Source organism: Trachinotus anak, unplaced genomic scaffold (genome assembly GCF_046630095.1).
Source record: "Trachinotus anak isolate AG129_WGS33_773 ecotype Australia unplaced genomic scaffold, CSIRO_AGI_Tana_v1 ptg000028l, whole genome shotgun sequence".
Lineage (NCBI taxonomy): Eukaryota > Metazoa > Chordata > Actinopteri > Carangiformes > Carangidae > Trachinotus > Trachinotus anak.
In genome coordinates, this window is record NW_027273879.1 from 22748905 (window position 1) to 22771925 (window position 23021).

Genomic DNA, 23021 nt, shown 5'->3' on the forward strand with positions numbered 1-23021 from the left:
GGATGTTTGGTGAGTTTATCTGAATCAGGGGTCTAAGGACAGAGGTTGTTACAGTTAGCACAGATGGATTTATGCTATTGGGTTACATAAAAGTAACTAATTTGACCTGATCAGTTTGTCTTTAAGTATGAAAACAGTTTTAAAAAGTTTAAATTAATACACTGTATCTTCTGGCACAAGTGTTTGATGGATCAGTGGTTGTATACACCGTAAGTTAAAAATATTTAATGCTGTGTTTATGAAGATGGTTATTTGTCTATTTAATGGAGCTCATGAGTTTGTCACCCTCATCCTCAACCCTGTACGGAGCAGACTTTGCTGGCAGGGGGAGTCCACAGATGAGTCCGGGACTGTAGGATGAGACACCGCCAGGATGTGGATTCTCGCGATAGCACCGTGCTCCCACTTCACTCAGTGCGGCTTCGGTGAAGATGGCGGTTAGCAGCATCCGAGGACGGACGTCACGGAGCAGTCGGATGCGAGGTGAGACTCCGCTGTCAGCGGGACTTCAGGCCGCTCTGAGACCTGCTGGCCTCGGTCTAAACTCTGTTTGTGCCGACAGGTCGGAATGACAGCGGGGAGGAGAATGTGCCGCTGGATCTGTCCAGAGGTGGGTAGAACCAGTAGATAGAACCAGTAGGTAGAACCAGTAGGTAGAACCAGTAGATAGAACCAGTAGGTAGAACCAGTAGATAGAACCAGTAGGTAGAAGAAGGGGAGCAGCTGCTCGCACTCAGTGCTGGTCTCACCGTGGTGTGCAGGTGTGTGTCTGTGGCTCATGTCATGCTCAAACAAAGTTGAAAATAGTTCTACTTTACTGCCTCAGTGCGTGTTTGTCTGTTATTCTTTTCTTTTTATCCAAAGTCACCTGGCTCCTGACTCTTTGAATGAATCGGACCACAGACTTCAGGAATGTCAACGTTATGATTCAAATCATGGCTCCAGTTCTTCACGTACAGATTCATTCAGAGAAAGATGAGCGCTCATATAAACTGTTTTTTTAAATTTGTTGTTCTGTGCAGGTGAAAATTTTATAATAAGTTTTTTCTTCTCTCCCAAACAAACACTCTGGAGTCATCATAGGTCTTCCTATATTTGATTTCATCTCTCAGTGATCTACTTTGTCGTGGTAAAAAAATAAAATAAAATAAAATAAAAATGTAAAAAAAAAAAAAAAAAATCCCATGGTATCTTACATTGTTTTTATTATATTTGATCAGCTCTCTGTAGATCTCACTTTGAGTTTGATCTGTCTGAAAGCTACAAGATTGTAGGAATTAAGTGAATATTTTTATTTACTTTGGCACTAGGGCTGCAAGATATGCAACCCCCCCCCCAAAAAAACCATGTTGTGATTATTTTGGCAGATATTAAGATATGAGTCATAATTTAAGTTGCAATTTCAACAGTCCTTCCTTTACTTCTGGAGAATATGATTTGTAGGCCGGGGCGTCTCTGTAGCATCACAATGCTTATGTGGCAACATTGTTGTGACACATTTCACCTTTATCAAAAAAACTGCTGCACCTGCAATTTGTTTTTCTGCTCCTGCGATTTGGCTCAACACGATCAGCCGTAACATCATGACCACTGACTGGTGAAGTGAATAACACTGATTATCTCGTCACAGTGGCACCTGGCAGTGGGTGGGATATATTAGGCAGCAAGTGAACATTTTGTCCTTGAACTTGACAGAACACACAGTGCATTGCAGTGCCCATGCTGACCCGTGTCCACCACCAAAAGCGCCTACAACGGGCACGTGAGCATCAGAACTGGACCACGGAGCAATGGAAGAAGGTGGCCTGGTCTGATGAATCACGTTTCCTTTTACATCATGTGGATGGCCAGGTGTGTGGGTGTTGCTTACCTGGAGAAGACATAGCACCAGGATGCACTATGAGAAGAAGGCCAGCTGGCGGAGGCAGTATGATGCTTTGGGCAATGTTCTGCTTGGAAACCTTGGGTCCTGCCATTCATGTGGATGTTACTTTAACACGACCATCTGCCTAAACATTGTTGCTGACCAAGTCCACCCGTTCATAGAAACGGTATTCCCTGATTGCAGTGGCCTCTTTCAGCAAGATCCTGTCCACTGTAAAAATAATTCAGGAATGGTTTGATCAACACAACAACGAGTTTGAGGTGTTGACTTGGCCTCCAAATTCTCCAGATCTCAATCCAATGGAGCCCGATACAACAGCAGACCTTCAGAGGTCTAGTGGAGTCCATGCCTTGACGGGTCAGGGCTGTTTTGGCGGCGAAAGGGGGACCTACTCAACATTAGGCAGGTTGTCATAATGTGATGGTGGTGTATTGTGATTTTAATTTATATTTCGTTTAATGGTGCAGCTCTATTTGGCACCTATAACCTTTGCAATATCAGTCTTGTAGAGCCAGGAGGAGTATTTTGTCTGACAGCTGAGATGGGTAAAGGCTGTGCATGTGCAGCTGTAACAACAGTAGAGCTGCTGATGCTCTCACGACCACCTTCCTGCTGTCAGGACCAGAGCTGCTACCATCCGTGACACTGTTTAAAGAACTCTTGATATTTTGTTCTGACTTTCAGACGGTTGAGGTTGGGTTGTGATATTCGCTATTTTTCATTTCTTGATGCACAGTCTACCCTGCTGCTCAGTTGCTTAATAAAACGTTGAACTGCTGTCAGCTACAGCTAAAATATGAATATTACTAAACTGGAAGTCTCATTGTCCCCATGTCTCAAGAGGTGGCTCAGTGAGATGTTTTCTATTGCTAAGATGGAACAGATTTTTTTTATCAGACAAAATTCACAATTTTCTTCCTCAGGGTGTGGAAGCCATTTGTGACATTGCATGATGAGACCTAATTACAGTATATATCCATGAGTTTCACTGTTGTGTTGTCCTTATCCTGTATACAGACAGAGCAGTCTCATCTCTCCTGTGATTGGTTCGATACTTTGCTGTTGGGAGTTCTGGATATGAATCCTTTGTCTTTATTTACTGGGTAATTCATGTCTATTGTTTCTACTGTGTGTTTGTTCTAATGCAAAAATTTCACAAATAAAATGATCAAAAATAAAAGATTGTACACACTTTCTGAAATGTTATCACACTTACTGAAACCTGAAGAACTGCTACAGGAGCCTGTGTTAACTCACTGATTTTAATGTTTGTATGGTCGTAATAATGGATGCATGAAAAGAACAGCACCCACTGAGGCTGCTGATGGATGGGGCCAGGTTTTCAGGATGATTCTGACTATCAGGTCCGTTCAGCCTAAGCAAACATTGTAGATATAAGGCTATGGTCGCTGATTATCTGCTTCTTGCTTGAGTAGGAGAATGAGCATCTGAAGTCTCCTTAGGTCACCTGTTACCTGGGCTCAGCAGATTTATGGCAGCACAACCAAATACCCACTGCAGCTCAAACCATCATTGACATGAATACTGGACATCCACAGGAATACTTTCCCAACTCTGGCACATTTACTGCGTTGTGTACTGATAAATATTAGACTTTTAACAGATTATTACAGAGAGAGACCGTTTCACCACAGAAAGGAATATGTGGTACAGACAGTGGTAAATAATTCCTCTGGTGTGGGTACCAGTATTTATCCCCGCTGTATTTGTCGTTACAGTTTAATGTGTTCATTTTTCTTTGTTTGCTGGTAACACTAACACAATACTGTATGAGACTGTCAAATCTGACAGAGTAAGAATCATTCACTGTGTGAAGGGAATATTTCTAACATGAAGGTGTGGCGTTTGAAACGGGCTCACTTTGAACTAAAGGCTGTGCTGCTCTTCACTGATTTCAGATCCTGCAGAGAACCTTCGAGAAATCCTTCAAAATGTTGCAAAGCAGCAGGGAGTCTCCAACATGCGCAAGCTTGGTTACCTGAACAACTTTGTAAAGGTTTGTGAAAACACCAAAACGACAAAGCCACACTTAGACTTCCCTGGTGAGCATGAATCTGACCACAGAGTAAGGCGTTAGGGGGTTAGATACAAGCTCTTAAAGCTAAACATCAGCTCCCTGACATCAGACACAACCGGGCAGTTGAGGGCTACAGGTACAACAGATACAAGATGGTTAGAAATGGAGAGGTCAGGCTGTAGGTGGTATTCATTGATGAATCCCAGAGAGAAACTTAAGGCAGAGGATTGCAAACAATCATATCAGAATCAGAATCAGTTTTATTGCCAAGTATGTTTTCACATACAAGGAATTTTTTCTGGTGATTGGTGCAGTTGATCAGCAACAATATCATCGTATTAGTTAGTCAGCTTTCAATTTTTTAATGTGCATATATTTTTTATTCTCCACCTCTTCCTGTAGTTCCTCCAGAGACTGTTTCATGATGCTGTTTTGTTCACAAATACAACATTTATGGATGCCACCAGCTGTCAAACTAAAATAAGCAGCAGCTTTGGGCCTGTCTATTTTCTATTTATGCCACTTTACCAAAATTGTCTGCAATTTACCTAAATGGTTTACGACTGATTACAACAGGACAGCTTTCCTTTATGGTATATGGAGTTTGCAAACATTTTGAAATTAAGTTGAATGAATGTGGTTGTAGAGATGCTGGTGGATCAAATAAGATGCGCTAGACAACTATACATAGCTTGTATTAAAGTTATCACTTTCTCTGTGTTTCTTTGCCCCACAGCTTCTCTGCAGTGTTGGCCACTCAGAGGAGAAGCTTGGCTTCACATATGAGGAGATAATTATTTGGTGAGTATTTGGACATGTTAGCTAAAGCTTACAGTGTGTATCTTTTGACTTCTGTTTTGCAGTGTTATTGATTATGAGTCTGTCCTGACTTTCCTCTCCCAAGTCTTCGGTTAGCGTTGTTGAATGAGGCCAAGGAAGTCCGTGCAGCTGGATTACGAGCTCTGCGGTACTTGATCAGAGACAGCAGTGTACTGGAGAAGGTGCTTCGGCTGCAGGTGGACTATCTGATTGCGAGGTGAGTGAATACAACATGGTTGGAAGAGGCTGACAGTTTAAAAATTAGTATTCATGTAAAGTAACGTAGCGTTACAAAGTAGGAGGGGGCTGCTGGTTCCTGAAGTGTTTTAACATCTAAATTTCTAATTTTTACAACCTAACTGTTCCTAAATATCTCCCAGATAATTTAACGATCTGTAGGTTTATGTTATGGTCACCACTTTTAATTATTTCACCTTTGTTACTGAGAAATCATGTTTTTAGGAGACCCAGTCATAGATGTGAATCAGAATGGTTGTGAAGTCAAATACTACAAAGCACCATAGCAGATGAAATACACCAACTTTAACCCAGTATTTAAAAGTGAATTTATTTAAGCTGATGATTGAGTTTTCAGTTTTCTCACTACACTATTTTGATCTTCTTCCAGCCTTAAGCAATGCATGACGATTTTAAGTGTAATGATTGGATGTTTTTTGGTAAAATGCATCTTGGAGTCATAGTTTTTATGTAAATCAACTTCCACCTTCAAATGTTAATCAAAGAACCAATTATACTTGTTCATCTTTTGTACTGATGATTCAACCTGGAGAGTTCTATGCCTGTCCAAGTTGTAGAAGTTCTCTGTGAATCATTTAACTTTCTCCATCGGAAAAATGAAAGGGACATTTACTTCACGCACCTGTCCTCTCTGTTCTGCCCCAGGTGTATAGATATCCAGCAAAGTAATGAGGTTGAGAGGACGCAGGCACTCAGACTGGCACGCAAGGTGAGATCTACTTCCATCACATGCTCTTCCTATTGGCTATATAGGGTACTCATATAGTCACTGCTCATCATCAGAAACAGAGGTGCATCTAGCTTGACCGTTAATGCATTTATCACTCTGGTCATAAAAGTCAAGAAGATCATGATGTTTAGCAAAGTCCAAATGTAGTTTTAGGGCTGCACTCTTACCAGGAAACAGGCTGATTTATACAATTTAATAATATAATAATTAATAATTCTTTGTAACTGTGTCAAAAAACACTTGTTTGGAATGGCTTGCATTGTTAAGGAAGTTATTATGTTGTTTGTTATTTGGTGGCCCACCGCTACGCAATTATCAGCCGTGCTGCAATGCCATGAAGTTACAATCACACAATTCTGCAGAGTGCTGTTAATTTGAAACAAGTGGAGCTACGTGGTGACAGGAGAGGGAGAAAGGAAGATAACATTGACTGATTGCCAGCTTTGCTCCTCCAACACACACACACACACACACACACATCACCCACCAACAATAAAAATACTATAGAAAATGTTCATAGTCATAAACAATTCTTAAACCTATACTTACACCCCAAAAGCATCTGCCTGTGGACCACTTTTATTTAGTCTGTATTATAACGATCTGGCTTCTGTCTGTCTTAATGTAGAGATACAACGATATGCTGATGATACAGTGTTCTACACACATGGTTGCGCAAAACAGAAAGCTGCGCCAATCTTGCTAATGTAATTAGCAATACTACGGCTATACCCAGTTGTGTAAGAAAAACTTTATGTATGTTCTTCTCCGAAAAACAATATATCAAACATATATATGACTATATCCACCGATCAGCCACAACATTAAAATCACTTGCTTAATATCGTATAGGTACTTCTTGTGCTGGCAAAACAGCTCTGACCTGTTGAGGCAAGGACTTCACAAGACCTCTTAAAGTGTCTAAGATGTTAGCATCACATCCTTTAAGTCCATAAGTTGTGTGGTGGGACCTCCATGGATCGGTCATGATTTTCCGGCACATCTCACAGATGCTCCCACAGATTGATATCTGGGTAATTTGGTGGCCAATTCAACACACTTGAACTCTTTGTCATGTTCCTCAAACCATTCTAGAACATTTTTTTCTGTGTGACAGGATGAATATTGTGAAAATGTGTTTGGTAGTTGGTCCCTGGAATTCTCAGTATGTGGTACAAAGAGGTGTCACAGCAAGTGAAGGAGGCTATTATTAGGCTGAAAAAAACAAAACCAACTTGTCAGAAAGATAGCAGAAACTTAAGGAGTGCCCAAATCAACGATTTGGTACATTCTTAAAAAGCAGGAATGCACTGGCAAGCTCAACAACACCAAAAGGCCTGTGAGACCTCAGAGAACATTTAAAGTGGATGATAACAGAATTCTTTCCATGCTGAAGAAAAACCCCTTCGTAACATCTACTGAAATCAAAAATACAAGAATACAGATGAAACAAAGATAAACTTGTACCAGAATGATGGGAAGAGAAAAGTGTGGAGAAGGAAAGGAATGGTTCATGATCCAAAGCATACCACATCATCTGTCAAACATGGTGGAGGCAGTGTTGTGCCATGTGCATGTATGGCTGCCAATGGAACTGACTTACTTGTGTTTATTGATGATACGACTAATGATAGAAGTAGCAGAATGAATTCTGAATTTCTGCTCAGATTCAGCCAAATGCTGCAAAACTAATAGGTCGGCACAGATGGATAATGACCCAAAATATACTCCAAAAGCAACCCAAGAGCTTCTTAAGACAAAGAAATGGAATATTCTTAAATGGCCAAGTCAGTCACCTGATCTCAACCCAATGAAGCATGTCTTTCACTTACTGAAGAGAAAACTGAAGAAAGAAGGATCCATAAACAAATGGCAACTGAAGGAGGCTGCAGTAAAGGCCTGGCAAAGCATTTCAAGGGGGAAAACTCAGTGGTGTTTGATGATGTCTATGGGTGACAGACTTCACTGTTAAGGATTTTCCTCCAAATCTTAAAAATAATGCTTATATTTACAGTTTTGTTTGTTTATCTAATTACTTAATTAATTACTTAAGCCTCTGAAAATGTGAGTTTGGATAAAAGTAGTTATTTCTTAACAATTAGTGCAATATTTTGTTAAACACCTTGAGTTAAATCACATCTTGACTGCTTCATTTCAAATCTTACTATTGCAAAACTTTCTAATACTTATGGACCTGACTGTATCAAAGTAACCCACATGAAACCAGGACCAAGATTTCCTAGCAGAACATTACCCAGAACATCACACTGGCTCCGCCAGCTTGGCTTTTCTTCCCATAGTGCATCCCGGTGCCAAACTGTGCACATTCAGCCAGCTGTCCACAGGATGTAAAAGAAAATATGGTTCATCAGACCAGGCCACCTTCTGCCATTGCTCCATGGTTCACTTCTGACACTCGTGCCCATTGCAGGCACTATCAGTGGTGCACAGGGGTCTGCATGGGCACTCTGACTGGTCTGCAGGCTATGTAGCCTGAATGTATACTGTGTGTTCGGACAGCTTTCTATCATAGCCAGCTTGAAGGTTTTCAGCAAATTGTGCTACACTAGCTTTTTGTACACTGTACATGTTGGTACCAAAGTCAATGGCAATTCATGTAATAGCTGTAGAGACATTTGCTCAAAACCACAAATGTCAACCTCATTATGGTGTCATAGGAAAAGTCAGGATCATTTCATTAGGAGTCATCTTTGGGCTCCATGAATATCTGTCCCACATGACAGTCCATCAAACAGGTGTGGAGATGTTCCAGTCTAAACTAAAGTGGTGGACCTACAGACTCAGAGACTGACCAACGTCTCTCACTATCTTGGTAAAAGCTGACTGGATGGTATGTTTGTGCTCCATCCAGATGATCACTGTGAACGCTCTGCTTTTCCCTTCCTCTGTCACCAACTCTCTCATCGCCGTGGGCAACGACGGGCTGCATGAACGAGATCGTATGGTGCGGGCCTGCGTTGCCATAATCTGTGAGCTCTGTGAGTGAAAACAAAGTGTACACAGACACACACACACACACACACACACACGCACGCACGCAGACTCTCCCACTCTGACCTCTGACGTCAGCAGTGTAACAGTGTTGGCAGAACTCTGTGTGGCCCCTTTATTCTGCAGCCTTGAAGAACTCTGTTGTGGTAGCGCAGCGGGGCGGGCTCAGCACCATCCTGAGGAGCGTGACCGACTGTCAGCTGAGTCGCATCAATGAAGCTCTCATCACCACCGTCCTGCACCTCCTCAATCACCCTCACACCAGGCAGTACGTCCGCTCTGATGTTGAACTGGAGGTACTGACACATCTCACACTGAAGGTGTTCAGCATGCAACAACTCTTAAAGTGTGTGTGTGATGTTATTTATAAAACACAATGTCTGTGTTTCCCAGCAAATTCTGGCCCCCTACACTGACTTCCACTACAGACACACTGCTGACATAGCAGAGGGGCAGCTCAAGTGAGTTCCTCAAAGTCTGTAGCAGCAGGTGTCATAAATCTTGTAGGCTTTTTGTCATTGTTAATTTTATTTTTGCTGTTTCCTTCAGGGAGGACAGGAAGGCTCGATTCATGGCCAGTAAAATGTCTATAGTGGCCTCATTTCGTTCCTGGTCTGGTAAATGTTGAATTTCAAGTCTCCACTTTGAATCCTATGAAAACATTGTTCCCTCTGCACACTGTGTTCATCTCTGCATGCCTCATTAACATTTCATGGTTTACAGCATGCTCGGATATTTGACGGTACAGTACAGTTGGTGCTGTGTTCCTCTGACTAACTCCACTTCACCTTGCAGGCATCATTAACCTCTGCAAGTCAGGCAACTCTGGGATCGAGTCGCTCATTGGTTTACTCTGTATACCAAATATGGAAGTGCGGGTAGGTGCTCACTATAATGTAATGGTCACACTTGTTTGCTTTGTGGAAGGACACAACCTTCACCCACCAGCATGTGCTTCTGTAAAGACAGGACAGACAAGACATTATTGCATCAGTCTAAATATGAAACATGACTTCTAGTCTAGTCTCAAGTGTTTGGCTGCAGAGGAGATGTATAAATGTCTGAATGACCAGGGACCAAAAGACTTAGAGGCTTTTGAGAATTGTTATTATAGTAGGCAGAGTCAAAATTCAGTCAAAAAGTAATGTATTGGAGGGACGGGGGTCTGAAGCGGATCAGGGGCCTCTATAGGTTACCTGCTTCACTGAGCTTGGTATTGGTGATCCTGAATAATTGGTATCATGTTATCAAACTTGATTTGTCTAACACTTTTTATACAGGTTGGTGCTTCACAGATGACTGAAAAGCTTAAAAAAAAAAGGACACATCAATGAATAAAATAGATTTTAAAAGCTAATAACATTAACTAACAAAAAAACCTAACTGCTCTCAGGGAGACTGTTCCATCAGCTAAAAGCTCCTACGCCAAAGGTTTTAGTCATGCACTTCAAAACAATTAAGACTCGTGCCAGAGGACCTAAGGAGCCATACTGATTCATAGAATAAGCATGTGAGACATACATGCTGATGCAAGACAATGAAGTTTTTTAAAACGAGTAAAAGAATTCAAAAATCATTATGGAAGCTGACAGACAACCAATGTAGGGACTTTAAAACCGGTGTAATGTGCACTCTTCCTCTGGCCCTGGTCTGACTTCTGAATCAGCTGTAGATGATTAATAACATTTTTGGGTAGAACAAACAGGAGAGCATTATATATTTTATTATCATCCGTTAACTCTGGGTTTCCTTATTCAGCTACGAGCACATTCATGTGAAAGAGGCAGAATTCCTGATTGAAAGCAGCATCATCAGATGTTGAAATTAGATGATACTCATGGGGAAAATCAGTTATAGCAAAAAATTCAATTCAGTTCAATTTCCAGTTTTATTTGTATGGCATCAAATCATAATGTATATTATCTCAAGGCACTTTACAGGGTCAGGTCAGACCTGACATTACTATAGAGAAAATAGCAATAGATGGTTCTTGTCTTCTTCTATCAATGATGAATAATAGGATGTTCTGGCTTTATGGAGACTTTTTTTATACGCCAATAGGCTGTCTTTCCAAGCCTTTAGAGATTCTTCCAGGTTAGTAGAACGCCACCTTCTTTCTAGCTTCCTTGAACTTTGCTTTAAAGCTCGTGTTTCTGACTTGTACCATGGAGCTAGCCTTCTCTGACTCACTACCTTCTTCCTCAGAGGGGCCACAGTATCTAGAGTTGCACGCAGTGAGGCTACAGTACTGTCAACAAGATCATCAACCTGTGTGGATGTGAAGTTAAGAGAGCTGTCCCCTACTGCATTGATACATGGCAGTGGGCTAAGTACTGATGGGATTCTTTCTTTAAATTTGCTAATGGTATTGTCAGAGAGACACCTGCTGTAATGGACTTTTTCCCCAGATGCTGTGTAGTCCATGACTGAAAACTCAAATGTTAACAGAGAATGGTCAGATAAAAGAGGGTTTCTGGGAGAAACTGTTAGATATTCAATGTCAATCCCATAAGTCAGAACCAGATCAAGGGTATGGATAAAAGAGTGAGTGGGTTCATTAACATGCTGAGAGAAGCCAATTGAGTCTAATAATGAATTAAATGCAATACTCAGGCTGTCACTTTCAACATCTACATGAATGTTAAAATCACCCACCATGATAACTTTATCTGTGCTGAGAACTAACTCAGATAAAACTCTGAGAACTCAGATAAGAACTCAGAGTAAGGGGCAGAATAAGGCTTTCAAATGAATTATGATTAACCTTAGGTTTAGGATGTATTAATAAATTGGAGTGATAAATGGCTGGTGAACATTAACATGAGTGGCGGGTGTTGATTCATTCAGACTAACATATTCATCCTGCTGCAGCCAGGTTTCAGTCAGACAGAGCAGATCTACATGATGATCAGTTATCAGATCATTGATGAGAGTGATCTGATATTCAGTAATCCACATTTAATTATCCTGTTATTTGGTTCTGGAATAGTGCTTGTGTTCATTTTTATTAGGTTTTTATGTCTAACTCCTCCTCTGTTCACTTTTGATTTATTACATTTATGCTGAATGATATTCAGCGAGTTGTAATTTAAACGATATTATTATAAGATTAGAACAGAATAGGAAGTTGTTGCAACACTAGAAATGATATCCAAATATTAAAAGTAAGACTTAGCCTGTGAGCATGTGGGGATGATTTTGACCTGTTTTTCTGTGTTTATGGTTGTAAAATGTGATCTGATCTTCATCTGAGTCACAAGTACAGACACACAATGTGCTTCAGCTAATGTCATAGACTTAAAATTAAACAGTCACAGTGCTTGTGGAAAGAGAAGTTATACAATCCTTTGGATTGTGTTGTATTTATAATCATGGGAGCTAATGAACATGTTGAGGATTATTTTTCTCAAAGGACAGAGGGTCCTGTTTTTATTTCCAGTTATCGTGTTATCGTGTACGTGTTATTCTGACCTGCAGTGATGGAATTGGAATGTAAAAGCATCGACTCTTTATTCAGTGTGTTAAAGCGCTGGACCTGTTGTTTTTATTTGATAGACAATAGAGACAGACAGGAAATGCAGGGAGAGAGTAGGGAGTGACATGCAGTGAACAGCTTTTGTCACTTTATTTGTCCCTGTCAGGCTCTTTTAGGATCTATGACTCAGTTTTGTCAGTGAACTGATCAAGGACTGATTGGCATTCATTATCCACACCACATTGGTTTAGGGTCTCAGCTGACATTGGGTGGGGTCTACCCCACAGCGCTGACATATAGAGACAAACACCTGTTCATACTCAGTCACACCTGCAGGCAGTTTAAAGTTGCCAGTTAAGCTTCCCTGCCTCTCTCTCTCTCTCTCCTTCATAGTAAAGGCATATCATAATAAATGCCGATGCTTTTACACCAAAAAAAGAAAAAACAAGGTGAGCCACCTTCACGACACAAGAAAACCTGAGTGAAGCCCAGACGTAGCTGGGAACACAGCAGTATGTCTGTGGACCAGGCCTCTGCACCACTGTGGATCGGAGACGTGTGTGACTTGCTTCAGTTTTGTGCAGACCACTTTGTTTGTGTTGCCCCATTTGTCATGTTTGGATCATCAAGCTGACGTCATGTCTCCTCCCTCACAGAAAGGTTTGTTAGAGGTGCTGTATGATATCTTCCAGCTCGCCCTTCCTGTAGTGACTGCAGACTTCACTGAAGCTCTTACTAGTGTAGGTGGGTGTCGTGACATCACTGTGATCAGCTCCTGTCTTCTGGACTTACGTGAAGTCACATCAGAAGCTGAACTGAAACTGTTTCCTGTTCAGACCCCAGCAGGTTTCAGGACAGCTGGAGGTTCTCTGACGGGTTTGTGGCCTCTGAGGCTAAAACAATCCTCCCACATCGATCATGCTCAAGGTAAATACAGTGTGTAGCCAATAATATCATCTCTCCTATGTGTCATAAAGCATAAGGATTTAAACTGGTCTTTGTTTTAATCTGGGTCTGGTTCTGCTCCAGACTGGACCTGATGGACAACTATCTGGCTCTGGTGCTTTCTGCCTTCATCAAGAGTGGACTGTTAGAGGTACAATCATTCACCACAGAGGATTTACCACCCTGTCAGTGTTTGTATCTCACTGTGTCTGACCTCCACAGGGTCTGGTTGAGGTGATCACAAGCAGTGATGACGCCACATCCATCCGTGCCACCATCTTGGTGGGAGAAGTCCTCCATCTGGTGTGGTCCTCCTCTGCTCCCATGTACTAATCAGAACAGGAGACTCCTCAGATTCCTTTTGTGTGTAAATGTGATTTTCTCACACAGGCCAACACCATCCTCCCTCAGAGCCACAGCCACCACCTGCACTGTTTACCCACCCTCATCAACATGGCCGCCTCTTTTGACATTGCTCCGGAGAAGAGACTGTGAGTACCTTGGGTTCGGTGGAGAGAGTCACTGATGAAAAGTGATGTCTGATGTCAGGTGCTTTTTTTGCAGGAGGGCGAGTGCTGCAGTCAACCACCTGAAGTACTTTCATGAGAAGAAGAAGAGAGGATTCAGACCTCAGAGTCTCTACCTAGACCACATCCTCCGCACATCAGGAGCACTGCACTACTGTCGAGACCAGACCGTCAGACCTCAGAGAGACATGTTCATTGTCAAGGTGCACACACCTCACATCAAAGGCTGTGGTGTAACCACACAGACCTCTACACATGTAAAACTAGTCAGTTATAACTCCATACTCATCCAGTTACCAGGCCTCATCGCAGGGTCTTTGTCTTCAGCAGAAGTAACTTCTCATGTTGTGTCCTTGAAACAAACTGTAGTGCAAACATTATTGACTGAACAATGTTACCATATATGAGGTGAGCTACATTAGAATTATTGCTGAAATAGCTTCAGTCCACAACAGCAGACAGGTTCTATCAGGGGGTGTTTACAACTGCAATGTTGCTAACTCAGCTCATTGTCTCTAGATTTAGAGACTTTTTTTCAAACAGTCTGGGTATAAACCTGGTCCAGGTCTGGACCATGTATCGAAGCTGACTGGGGGCTCAGGTCCACACCTCTTGTTACAGACAGTCTACTGAGCAGCTCTGGTTTCATGTCTGCTCAGGAACTGCAGGAAGAGGAGGAGCTTCAATACATGGAAGAACTAAACATAAGACCCACCGAGCAGAGAGCATTCTGCATATCAAACAGGGGGAGTTAGACAAAGACCTACCTCTAATGAAAGTCTCTTACGCTCTGGAGTTGGAAGTAAATAAAAGCTAAACTATTGTGGATCCCAGACGGACACACAATATGTGGGAGACAAATTAAGAAAGATAGCCTGTTGGTGACAGTGTGCCCTGGTGGCTCACCTGGTAGAGTGCATAACTTTTGGGCTTGGTTCTTGCTGCGGCGGCTCAGGTTCAAGTCCGACCTGTGGCCCTTTGCTGTGTGTCACCTCTCTTTTTCTCTCTCTCCCACTGAGACTGTAATAAAGGCAAAACCCTGAAAAAATAACTTAAAATGGAAAGATAGTCTGTCTCTTCTTTCTCTCTGAGTGATCATTTTATAAGTAAATTCAGCTGAAAGTCAGCTCAGTCTTTGTCTTTATGTTATAGATGTGTTTGGTGGTCAACCCCACCAAAGAAAAATGGAGGGAAATGATCTCACATGGACTCAGCACCACCAGCTTTCTCCACACCTCTTATGTTGTATATATGCTGTCACATGTTTGAAGGTCATATATGATGTATGCTGTGGCCCTGTGTTTATTTACTCATTTCTAATTATTATTTATGCGCTGATGTTGATGGACTCTTTCTGTTACTGTACTGTACTTCACTAATGTGAATTAAAATATATTGTGGCCATAGATGACCATAATTTATGTACAAACCAACTTAACCTTCTTGTTTGAATAATGAACATTGGCTCATTGCATCTAAAAATCACAAGAAAAGAAACCAAATCCATCTCTTACTTAATAAATCAGTCATTGAAAAGCACAGCAAGTCCTTTCTGCTGTGTAACACCAGTGTCTTTTTTTGTCCTGTAGGACACTGAGGACGTGCTGATGACCAACATGAGAGACAGTTACATCCTCAACCACAAGGAGAACCTGGACTGGAACTGGTGCCTGATTGGAACCATTTTAAAGGTGAAACACAGATGACCATGTAGCTTTGAGATCTGGAGCTAAAGATGATTTCTGTCTCCAGCAGCCACTGATGCATGTTGCTGTTGTAAGTCATGGTGGATGATTGTCTCCTGCCACAGCTGTTCATATAGTATTACTGTTAAATGAAAGAAAATGTTCATGATGTTATATTCTTGTCTCTAGTGGCCAAACATTAGCCTACGTAGCAATAAGGATGAACAGATGCATAAGTAAGTATTTCTGCCCTCACATGTTCTCTTAGCTCTCATTTGACTTTCATATACTCGCTTTGTATGTATGTAAGTGTGTGTATGTACTATTGTGTGTACAGATTTGTGCAGAGGCTGCTCTTCTTCTACAAGCCCAGCAGTAAGCTGTATGGCAGCCTGGAGCTGGAGCATCCCAAGGCCAGGCAGCTCACTGTGGTCGGCTGTCAGTTCATAGAGTTCTTGCTGGCATCTGAGGAGGTGAAAGGAACTCTCTCTCTCAGCTCTCTGGAACTAGTAGCAACTCTTTGTTTCTGAGGTTTAGTTAATGTGTAGCAGCATCAGAAATCTGTTCAGGTCTGAACACAAGAGGCACGAGGAGCTCCAAGAAAATCTGTATCTAAACTGCATTATAATAAGGACCCAGAAGATGAATCCGTATGGAAGTGAGAAGATAAACCGGAGGGAAGTTTATGATTGTAGAGGATTTAAGAGATTTATGAGTTATAAGAAATGAAGACAATCAAATCAGCCACACATAAAGGCCAGAGACAAAGATAACAAAGGATAAGGAGACGACTGATAAGCAGTTAAATGAGAAAATGATATGATATCAGCTGAAGATAAATTAAATCTGTTAAAACTTAAGTCAAATCACTTGACAAGAAAATTGAATCTATTGTCTCTGATGTGCACAATCAAGCCGTGCAGATTGATTTACAAGAAAAGAGAATCAATTCTTTGGAAAAACAGCTGTAATACTGAGTTGGATTCACAAGAAAACAACAGAATGAGTAGAAACAACATTCAAGTCTTGATCATCTGATTGTCTTCGGTGACCTTTTTGTTTTAAGTATTTGAAAAATGTGATTTTCTGGCTGAGATCATACATTTTGTAAAATGGAGAATTGACATTAGAGAGGGATAGTAGACAGGGTTGTCCACTCTCCCCTCTTCTTTCTTCTCTAGCAACAGTTACAGGTGCCAGTACAGGTGAACAATAATATAAAGTTAATTTATTTGCAGATGATCTTTTAATGTACTTGACTAACTTTGAAACACGGAACAAGGAAGCTCCTCACAACGTATGTAGGGTTTCACCCCAAGTCCACCATCCTGAGACTGAGGACTAGTGAGTGTAAGGACCACTGTCCAGGATGAAGCAACCAAGATCCAGAAGTACATCAGGAAGATGGCCCCCAAAGATGAACTGCTAAGTGAATACCTCAGGCAGCAGAAACCCGATGATGATGATGAGGAGGAAGATGAACCATCAAGGAGAGACAAGCCCCTGCACGGCATGTACCACCAACAAGAGATTAATGGTACCCTCGAGATGTGCAAGCTACCTAAGCCATGGGCACTAATGCCCCCCCCCCCCACACGATCACAGATGCCGGCTTTTGAACTGTGCACTGATAACAAGCTGGATGGTCCCTCTCCTCTGTAGCCCGGAGGACAGTGTCCATGATTTCCAAAAAGAATTAGAAATTTTGATTCCTCAGACCACAGGACAGTTTTCCATTTCACCTCAGACCATCTTAAATGAGCTCAGGCCCAGAGAAGTCGGAGACGTTTCTGGATCATGTTTAGATTTGGTTTCTTCTTTGCATGGTAGAGTTTCAACCTGCATTTGTGGATAAAACAACAAACTGTGTTCACAGACAGTGGTTTTCAGAAGTGTTCCCGAGCACATGCAGTGATAGAATGGATGGTGATAGATGGTTTTCAGCCTTGTCCCTTGTGAATAGAGATTTCTCCAGATTCTCTGAATCATTTAATGATATTATGAACCATAGATGCTGAAATTTCCAAATCCTTTGCAATTTTACATTACATATGTATGTAATGTAAAAGCATGTCTTGATTTGTTTGTTAGGAAGGCCTGGGTTACTTGGAAGACTTGGTGAAGGACATTGCCCAGTGGCTGTTTGCTTCTCCTGGGCTCAAACCTGACCGCAGTCTGCAGGGCAATGGGCTGCTAACCACACTCAGCCACTACTACTTCCTCTTCCTGGGCACCCTGTCAGCCCACCCACATGGTGTCAAGATGCTGGAGAAATGCAGCGTCTTCCAGTGGTGAGTAGCTGTTGTAGAGTCTGACACCTTTACTCTTAGATTAGCACTCTCTAAGGTAATTGGGAGCTGTAGCGTAATTATATTTGGCCCCGGTGCAAATATTTCTTCTTGCTGTGCATTTACCAACATATGAGGGGTAACAATAACATTGTCATAGATTTAAATCCCTTACCCCGCTCCATAAACAGAGAATCTAGTACTCACCTGTGAAGTTCGTCTGTGGGTTCTTGTGCTTAGCAAAGTCATTAAAAACACTTCAATTCAAATGCTGTGACTGAAATTACAACCTGACCAGCCAGCTGGCTCAGTTTCACAGGGTTCACCCTTCTGTCCTTAATCAGCTGCTTTTTCCCCATTTGCTCTGTCAGTCTGTTGAACCTGTGTAGTCTGAAGAACCAAGAGCACCTGCTGAAGCTGACGGTCACCACACTGGATTACAGTCGAGACGGTTTGGCTCGAGTCATTCTGTCCAAAATCCTCACGGCTGCCACTGATGTAAGAGTCAGTTAGAGGTGCACTGATATGACATATGAGTCAATATTATGAATCAATCTCAAATATGTTTTTTGTCATATCAGCTGTTCTAAGCAGGAGTAAAAAATGTCTCCCATCCTAATCTAACTCACTGAGGAAACACTCACTGAGATTCCAGTTATTAAATAAATGAATAAACCTTGTAGGCTCCATGCTACATAGTTTTAATAATCAGTGCATGATGGGATTAAATATACAGACAAATGAAACTGATTCACTTCTTAAAAATAAGAAAATGTAAGGTAATATAATTGACTGTAATCAAGCAGCTTTGATTTCTGTTCATACAGTGAGGTCCAAAAGTCTGAGTCCCTGATGTTTTACGATTATTAACATGAAATTTCGCAGACATGTTATACAAGCAACATGTGGTATGTTTTTTGATATGTAAGGTGTGACCTGTGTGTGGATTTGTGAATGTGTGTGTTCCCTTCAATAATAGATTCACAATAATACAGTTACTCTACAGGAATTAACATTTGGAAACATTTGAAAAACATTGTTTTTGTACAGGTAAATTGGTCTCACCAGAATCACCTCTCTGACATATTTTATGACAACTTGTATTTCTGACCTGAGGATCACTGGAGATAATGTCCCAGTGTTTTTTGACCAGGTTATTAATATCACCAGAGTCTGAGCTGTAAGTGTTTACAAAAGTGACACTTTGAAATGAATACCCTTTTATTCTGAGATAATAACATCACACCAAACAGACAGAGAAATATCCAGGCCCTGCATTTTAATGATGTGAGCCACCTGAGATTCATGGGCAGGGGAGTGTTGTCACTATATGTAGGCAAAGACAGGCTGATGCTTCAGAGAGAGGCTTTTTGGATTCATACTCTCACACCTAATGGTTTAAATTAGCATTTTCCTTGACTTGTTTTTTTTTTGTATAAATCCACATGTATTGTTAACTTCCTTCTGCTGTTATATTGATATTATCATCACCTACGTGTAGTCTGATGTCCAACAGTTAGCATGCTGAGGAGGAGCTCAGCCCAAATGGTTTGTAGACTTAATAATATTTTCTGCATCAGTCACAGTGTGCCAACTTTTCAGTTTGACTTCATGCACTAAATAATCTTGGTATGAGCATAACTCTGCAGGTTAGTCCTATAGAGATTATTTCTGATGATACTGAGAGTCAAACTAATCTAATAACTCTTCTGTCTTGTCTGGGTTGAACGTAGACCTGCAGGCTGTATGCCACGAAGCACCTGCGGGTCCTGCTGCGTGCAAGTGTGGAGTTCTTCAGTAACTGGGGCATTGAACTTCTGGTGACTCAGCTTCATGACCGCAACAAGACCATTTCCATGGAGGCGCTGGACATCCTGGATGAAGCCTGTGAAGACAAGGTCAGAGAGCAAACACACACACACACACACACACACACACACAGTGCATAGAGCATTTGTTTAAATCACTGGCTCCTGATCAGCTTTTTTCCCACCCCAGGCCAACCTTCACGCACTGATAGAGATGAAACCTGCCGTCACACACCTGGGAGACAAAGGTGTGCTACTGCTGCTAAGGTAAAACATCTACCCATCTGTGGCTATGCCCCTATTCAGCCTGGGTGTATATCTCTGGGGGTGGGGTGATGCTGGTCAGTGATGCTAATCTTATCCTGAGCACACATGCGGGTAATTTTTCACCTGTGGCTCAGTAATAATTACAGCTGTGATTACTTCCTGTTTGCCAGTGACCTGGCTGGTCTTCCTGCTGGAGGGATGTTCTTGACTTTTAATGTGAATCCCCACTTCTATCTATCCTTGACTGTCCTTCAATTCTTTTCTCTTTAAATCCTCTTCATGTGTGTTCCATATTGCCTTGTGTTTGTGTTCTATTTTTTCATGTATGTTTTTGAACTGTTGTTGCTGAAAGATGCTATAACAATAACCTTGTCTGTGTTGTCAGCAGGTTTTTATCTATTCCAAAGGGTTTCTCCTATCTCAGTGACAGAGGATACATCTCTAAACAGATGGAGAAATGGCAGAAGGTACATTTCACCCAGCATTATTCTACATTTTTCTTCTGACATTAACAAAACTTTAATGACCTCTCCATGTTCATGTGTGTTCCTGCAGGAGTATAACTTGAAGTATGTGGACATGATAGAGGAGCAGCTGAATGAGGCCCTGACCACATACCGCAAGCCTGTTAATGGAGACAACTATGTACGCCGCAGCAACCAAAGGTGACTCCCCCAGTGCCGTTGACTCTTTATGAAGCAGTTTTAATGGTCTAGCAGCTTCCACTCCTGGTACTTCATCATGATAAGAACCATTATTATAGTTTTTTTGATTTTCCTTCAATATCACACTAATGCACGAGCATCACAATCATCAATTATGCACTGTTCACCATGGTTTCCAACTCTGTTCACTGACATCTTTCCAATAGATCTTAATGCAGATGGTACTCTAGTCACTGTTCCTATGGAAACACCAGCTAGTTTAGCATCTTTGAGATGCTAAACTTAGATCTTTTCCCCTTGATACAAAGTTAGAATCAACTCGGCCTGCTCAGCATTTTTATGCTTACACATCAGCAACGGCTGTGGCCTGAGGCATTAAGTTTTTAGGTTGTCTGTCTGTCCGTCCCATTCTTGTGAGCACAACATCTCAGTAACACTTTGATGGAATTTCTTCAAATTGGTAAAAAACATTCACCTGGACTCGAGGACGAACTGATCAGAATTTGGTGGTCAAAGGTCGAAGGTGATCTCACAAATCCCATTTTTGACCATAACTCAAGAATTCATATGCTACTTATGACACTATTTAACTCAAAAGGATAAAATGATGAAGTGATGAACTTTTATGTCCAAAAGGTCAAAGGTCAACTTCACTATGACATCATAATGTTCTGCAAAAACAATTCTGGCCATGATTCAGTGCTGTAACTCAGCTTGACTGGTTGGTGGAGGCATATAACCACAATGCAGTAGTTCTGGTTATACATACCACAGAGCATGTCTGGCAGGTAATTGCTTAATTGTGCCTCTGCAGTGCATCTGTGAGGAAACATCTGCATTTGTTATGTTTCTCCACTCATGTATTCGTACTTCTCCTTTTTCACCTGTCCGTATAAAACATTGTTGTAACTTTAATGGAACTTCTTACGTCTTTACTCATGTGTTCTATGGCAGGTCACAGAGGCCAAATGTTTACCTACCTGTACACTTGTATGGTCAACTGGTCCATGATAAGACTGGCTGCCAGCTGCTTGAAGCCCAGGTGAGTTAATCTGTTGGTCATTCCTCATCTGCAGACTGGAGTAATAAATGGCCACATAAAGCATATGACTCACCAGGTTCATTCATTCATCGGCACTGCTTGCAGCAGGAATGTAAATTCAGACAAATCATACCTTGTTGTGCCAGAGGCGTATTGTTTTCAGGTTGTCCATCTGTCCATCCGATTCCTTTGGACATACAGTGCATCCGGAGAGTATTCACAGCGCTTCACTTTTTCCACATTTTTTTTATGTTACAGCCTTATTCTAAAATGGAATAAATTCATTTTTTTTACCTCAAAATTCTACAGACAATACCCCATAATGACAAAGTGAAAAAAGTTTGCTTGAAACTTTTGCAAATCTATTAAAAATAAAAAACAAAAAAAATCACATGCACATAAGTATTCACAGCCTTTGCCATGAAACTCAGAATTGAGCTCAGGTGCATCCTGTTTCCACTGATCATCCTTCAGATGTTTCTACAACTTGATTGGAGTCCAGCTGTGGTAAAGTCAGTTGATTGGACATGATTTGGAAAGGCACACACCTGTCGATATAAGGTCTCATAGTTGACAGTGCATGTCAGAGCACAAACCAAGCCATGAAATCCAAGGAATTGTCTGTAGACCTCTGAGACAGGATTGTATGGAGGCACAGATCTGGGGAAGGGGACAGAAACATTTCTGCAGCCAATGAGCACAGTGGCCTCCATCATCCATACATGGAAGAAGTTTGGAACCACCAGGACTCTTCCTAGAGCTGGCCGCCCGGTCAATCTGAGCGATCAGGGCAGAAGGGCCTTAGTCAGGGAGGTGGCCAAGAACCCGATGGTCACTCTGACAGTGCTCCAGCGTTGCTCTGTGGAGAGAGGAGAACCTTCCAGAAGGACAACCATTTCTGCAGCACTCCACCAATCAGGCCTGTATAGTAGAGTGGCCAGACAGAAGCCACTCCTCAGTAAAAGGCACATGACAGCCCGCCTGGAGTTTGCCAAAAGGCACCTGAAGGACTCTCAGACCATGAGAAACAAAATTCTCTGGTCTGATGAAACAAAGATTGAACTCTTTGGCCTGAATGCCAAGTGTCATGTCTGGAGGAAACCAGGCACCACTCATCACCTGGCCAATACCATCCCTACAGTGAAGCATGGTGGGTGCAGCATCATGCTGTGGGGATGTTTTTCGGCAGCAGGAACTGGGAGACTAGTCAGGGTGCTTTCACAGAACTTCTTTAAATGTGGTACATTCACTTGAATCAAGGATGAATTGTTTAGATTTTGGTGGTCAAAGGTCAAGGTCAGTGTGACCTCACAAAACACTGTTAAGCCATTAATCAAGATTTCACAGAAATTATGACAAAGTTTCACACAAATAGTTAGTAATTTATATGACTCTGGATTAACAGGGATGTAATCTGAAACTAGTGTGAGTGGCAGAGGCAGACAACTGTGAGGCGGTAATTGTAGTTCTATAATTCTAAAATACAGCAAATAAGATATATTTTAAAATAATTAAAAAAGAAAATAAATAGGGAATTAAGTTGAAAACCTATCCTAGTCCTCAGGGTCCATCAGAGC

General features: G+C 41.6%; 1 protein-coding gene and 1 long non-coding RNA gene across 4 annotated transcripts in view; one reads left to right on the top strand and one right to left on the bottom strand.

The window, feature by feature from the left end:
• The window catches only part of LOC139611464 (rapamycin-insensitive companion of mTOR-like), a 40366-nt gene continuing 17345 nt past the window's right edge, over positions 1-23021 (top strand). Inside the window, exons 1-28 of one of the 3 annotated variants that reach the window (XM_071466184.1) lie at positions 2-483; positions 563-610; positions 2903-2988; positions 3805-3902; positions 4660-4724; positions 4828-4959; positions 5646-5709; positions 8603-8729; positions 8869-9038; positions 9136-9203; positions 9292-9359; positions 9538-9620; positions 12874-12961; positions 13054-13144; positions 13247-13313; positions 13385-13465; positions 13553-13653; positions 13727-13892; positions 15279-15380; positions 15564-15610; positions 15712-15847; positions 17466-17665; positions 18034-18160; positions 19396-19560; positions 19661-19737; positions 20123-20204; positions 20293-20402; positions 21357-21444. In XM_071466184.1, coding sequence (XP_071322285.1) covers positions 3867-3902; positions 4660-4724; positions 4828-4959; positions 5646-5709; positions 8603-8729; positions 8869-9038; positions 9136-9203; positions 9292-9359; positions 9538-9620; positions 12874-12961; positions 13054-13144; positions 13247-13313; positions 13385-13465; positions 13553-13653; positions 13727-13892; positions 15279-15380; positions 15564-15610; positions 15712-15847; positions 17466-17665; positions 18034-18160; positions 19396-19560; positions 19661-19737; positions 20123-20204; positions 20293-20402; positions 21357-21444 — 2541 coding nt within the window. In that variant the 5' untranslated portion in view covers positions 2-483; positions 563-610; positions 2903-2988; positions 3805-3866. Of the gene's footprint in view, positions 484-562; positions 611-2902; positions 2989-3804; positions 3903-4659; positions 4725-4827; positions 4960-5645; positions 5710-8602; positions 8730-8868; positions 9039-9135; positions 9204-9291; positions 9360-9537; positions 9621-12873; positions 12962-13053; positions 13145-13246; positions 13314-13384; positions 13466-13552; positions 13654-13726; positions 13893-15278; positions 15381-15563; positions 15611-15711; positions 15848-17465; positions 17666-18033; positions 18161-19395; positions 19561-19660; positions 19738-20122; positions 20205-20292; positions 20403-21356; positions 21445-23021 lie in introns of all 3 variants that reach the window. The other 2 variants (XM_071466182.1, XM_071466183.1) reach the window with 2 other exon arrangements.
• LOC139611466 (uncharacterized) lies at positions 19411-21707 on the bottom strand. Its single transcript, XR_011686316.1, has 3 exons — positions 21578-21707; positions 21383-21479; positions 19411-19547 (listed from the first exon to the last, which is right to left on the bottom strand). It is a non-coding gene; the product is annotated as an uncharacterized lncRNA (long non-coding RNA).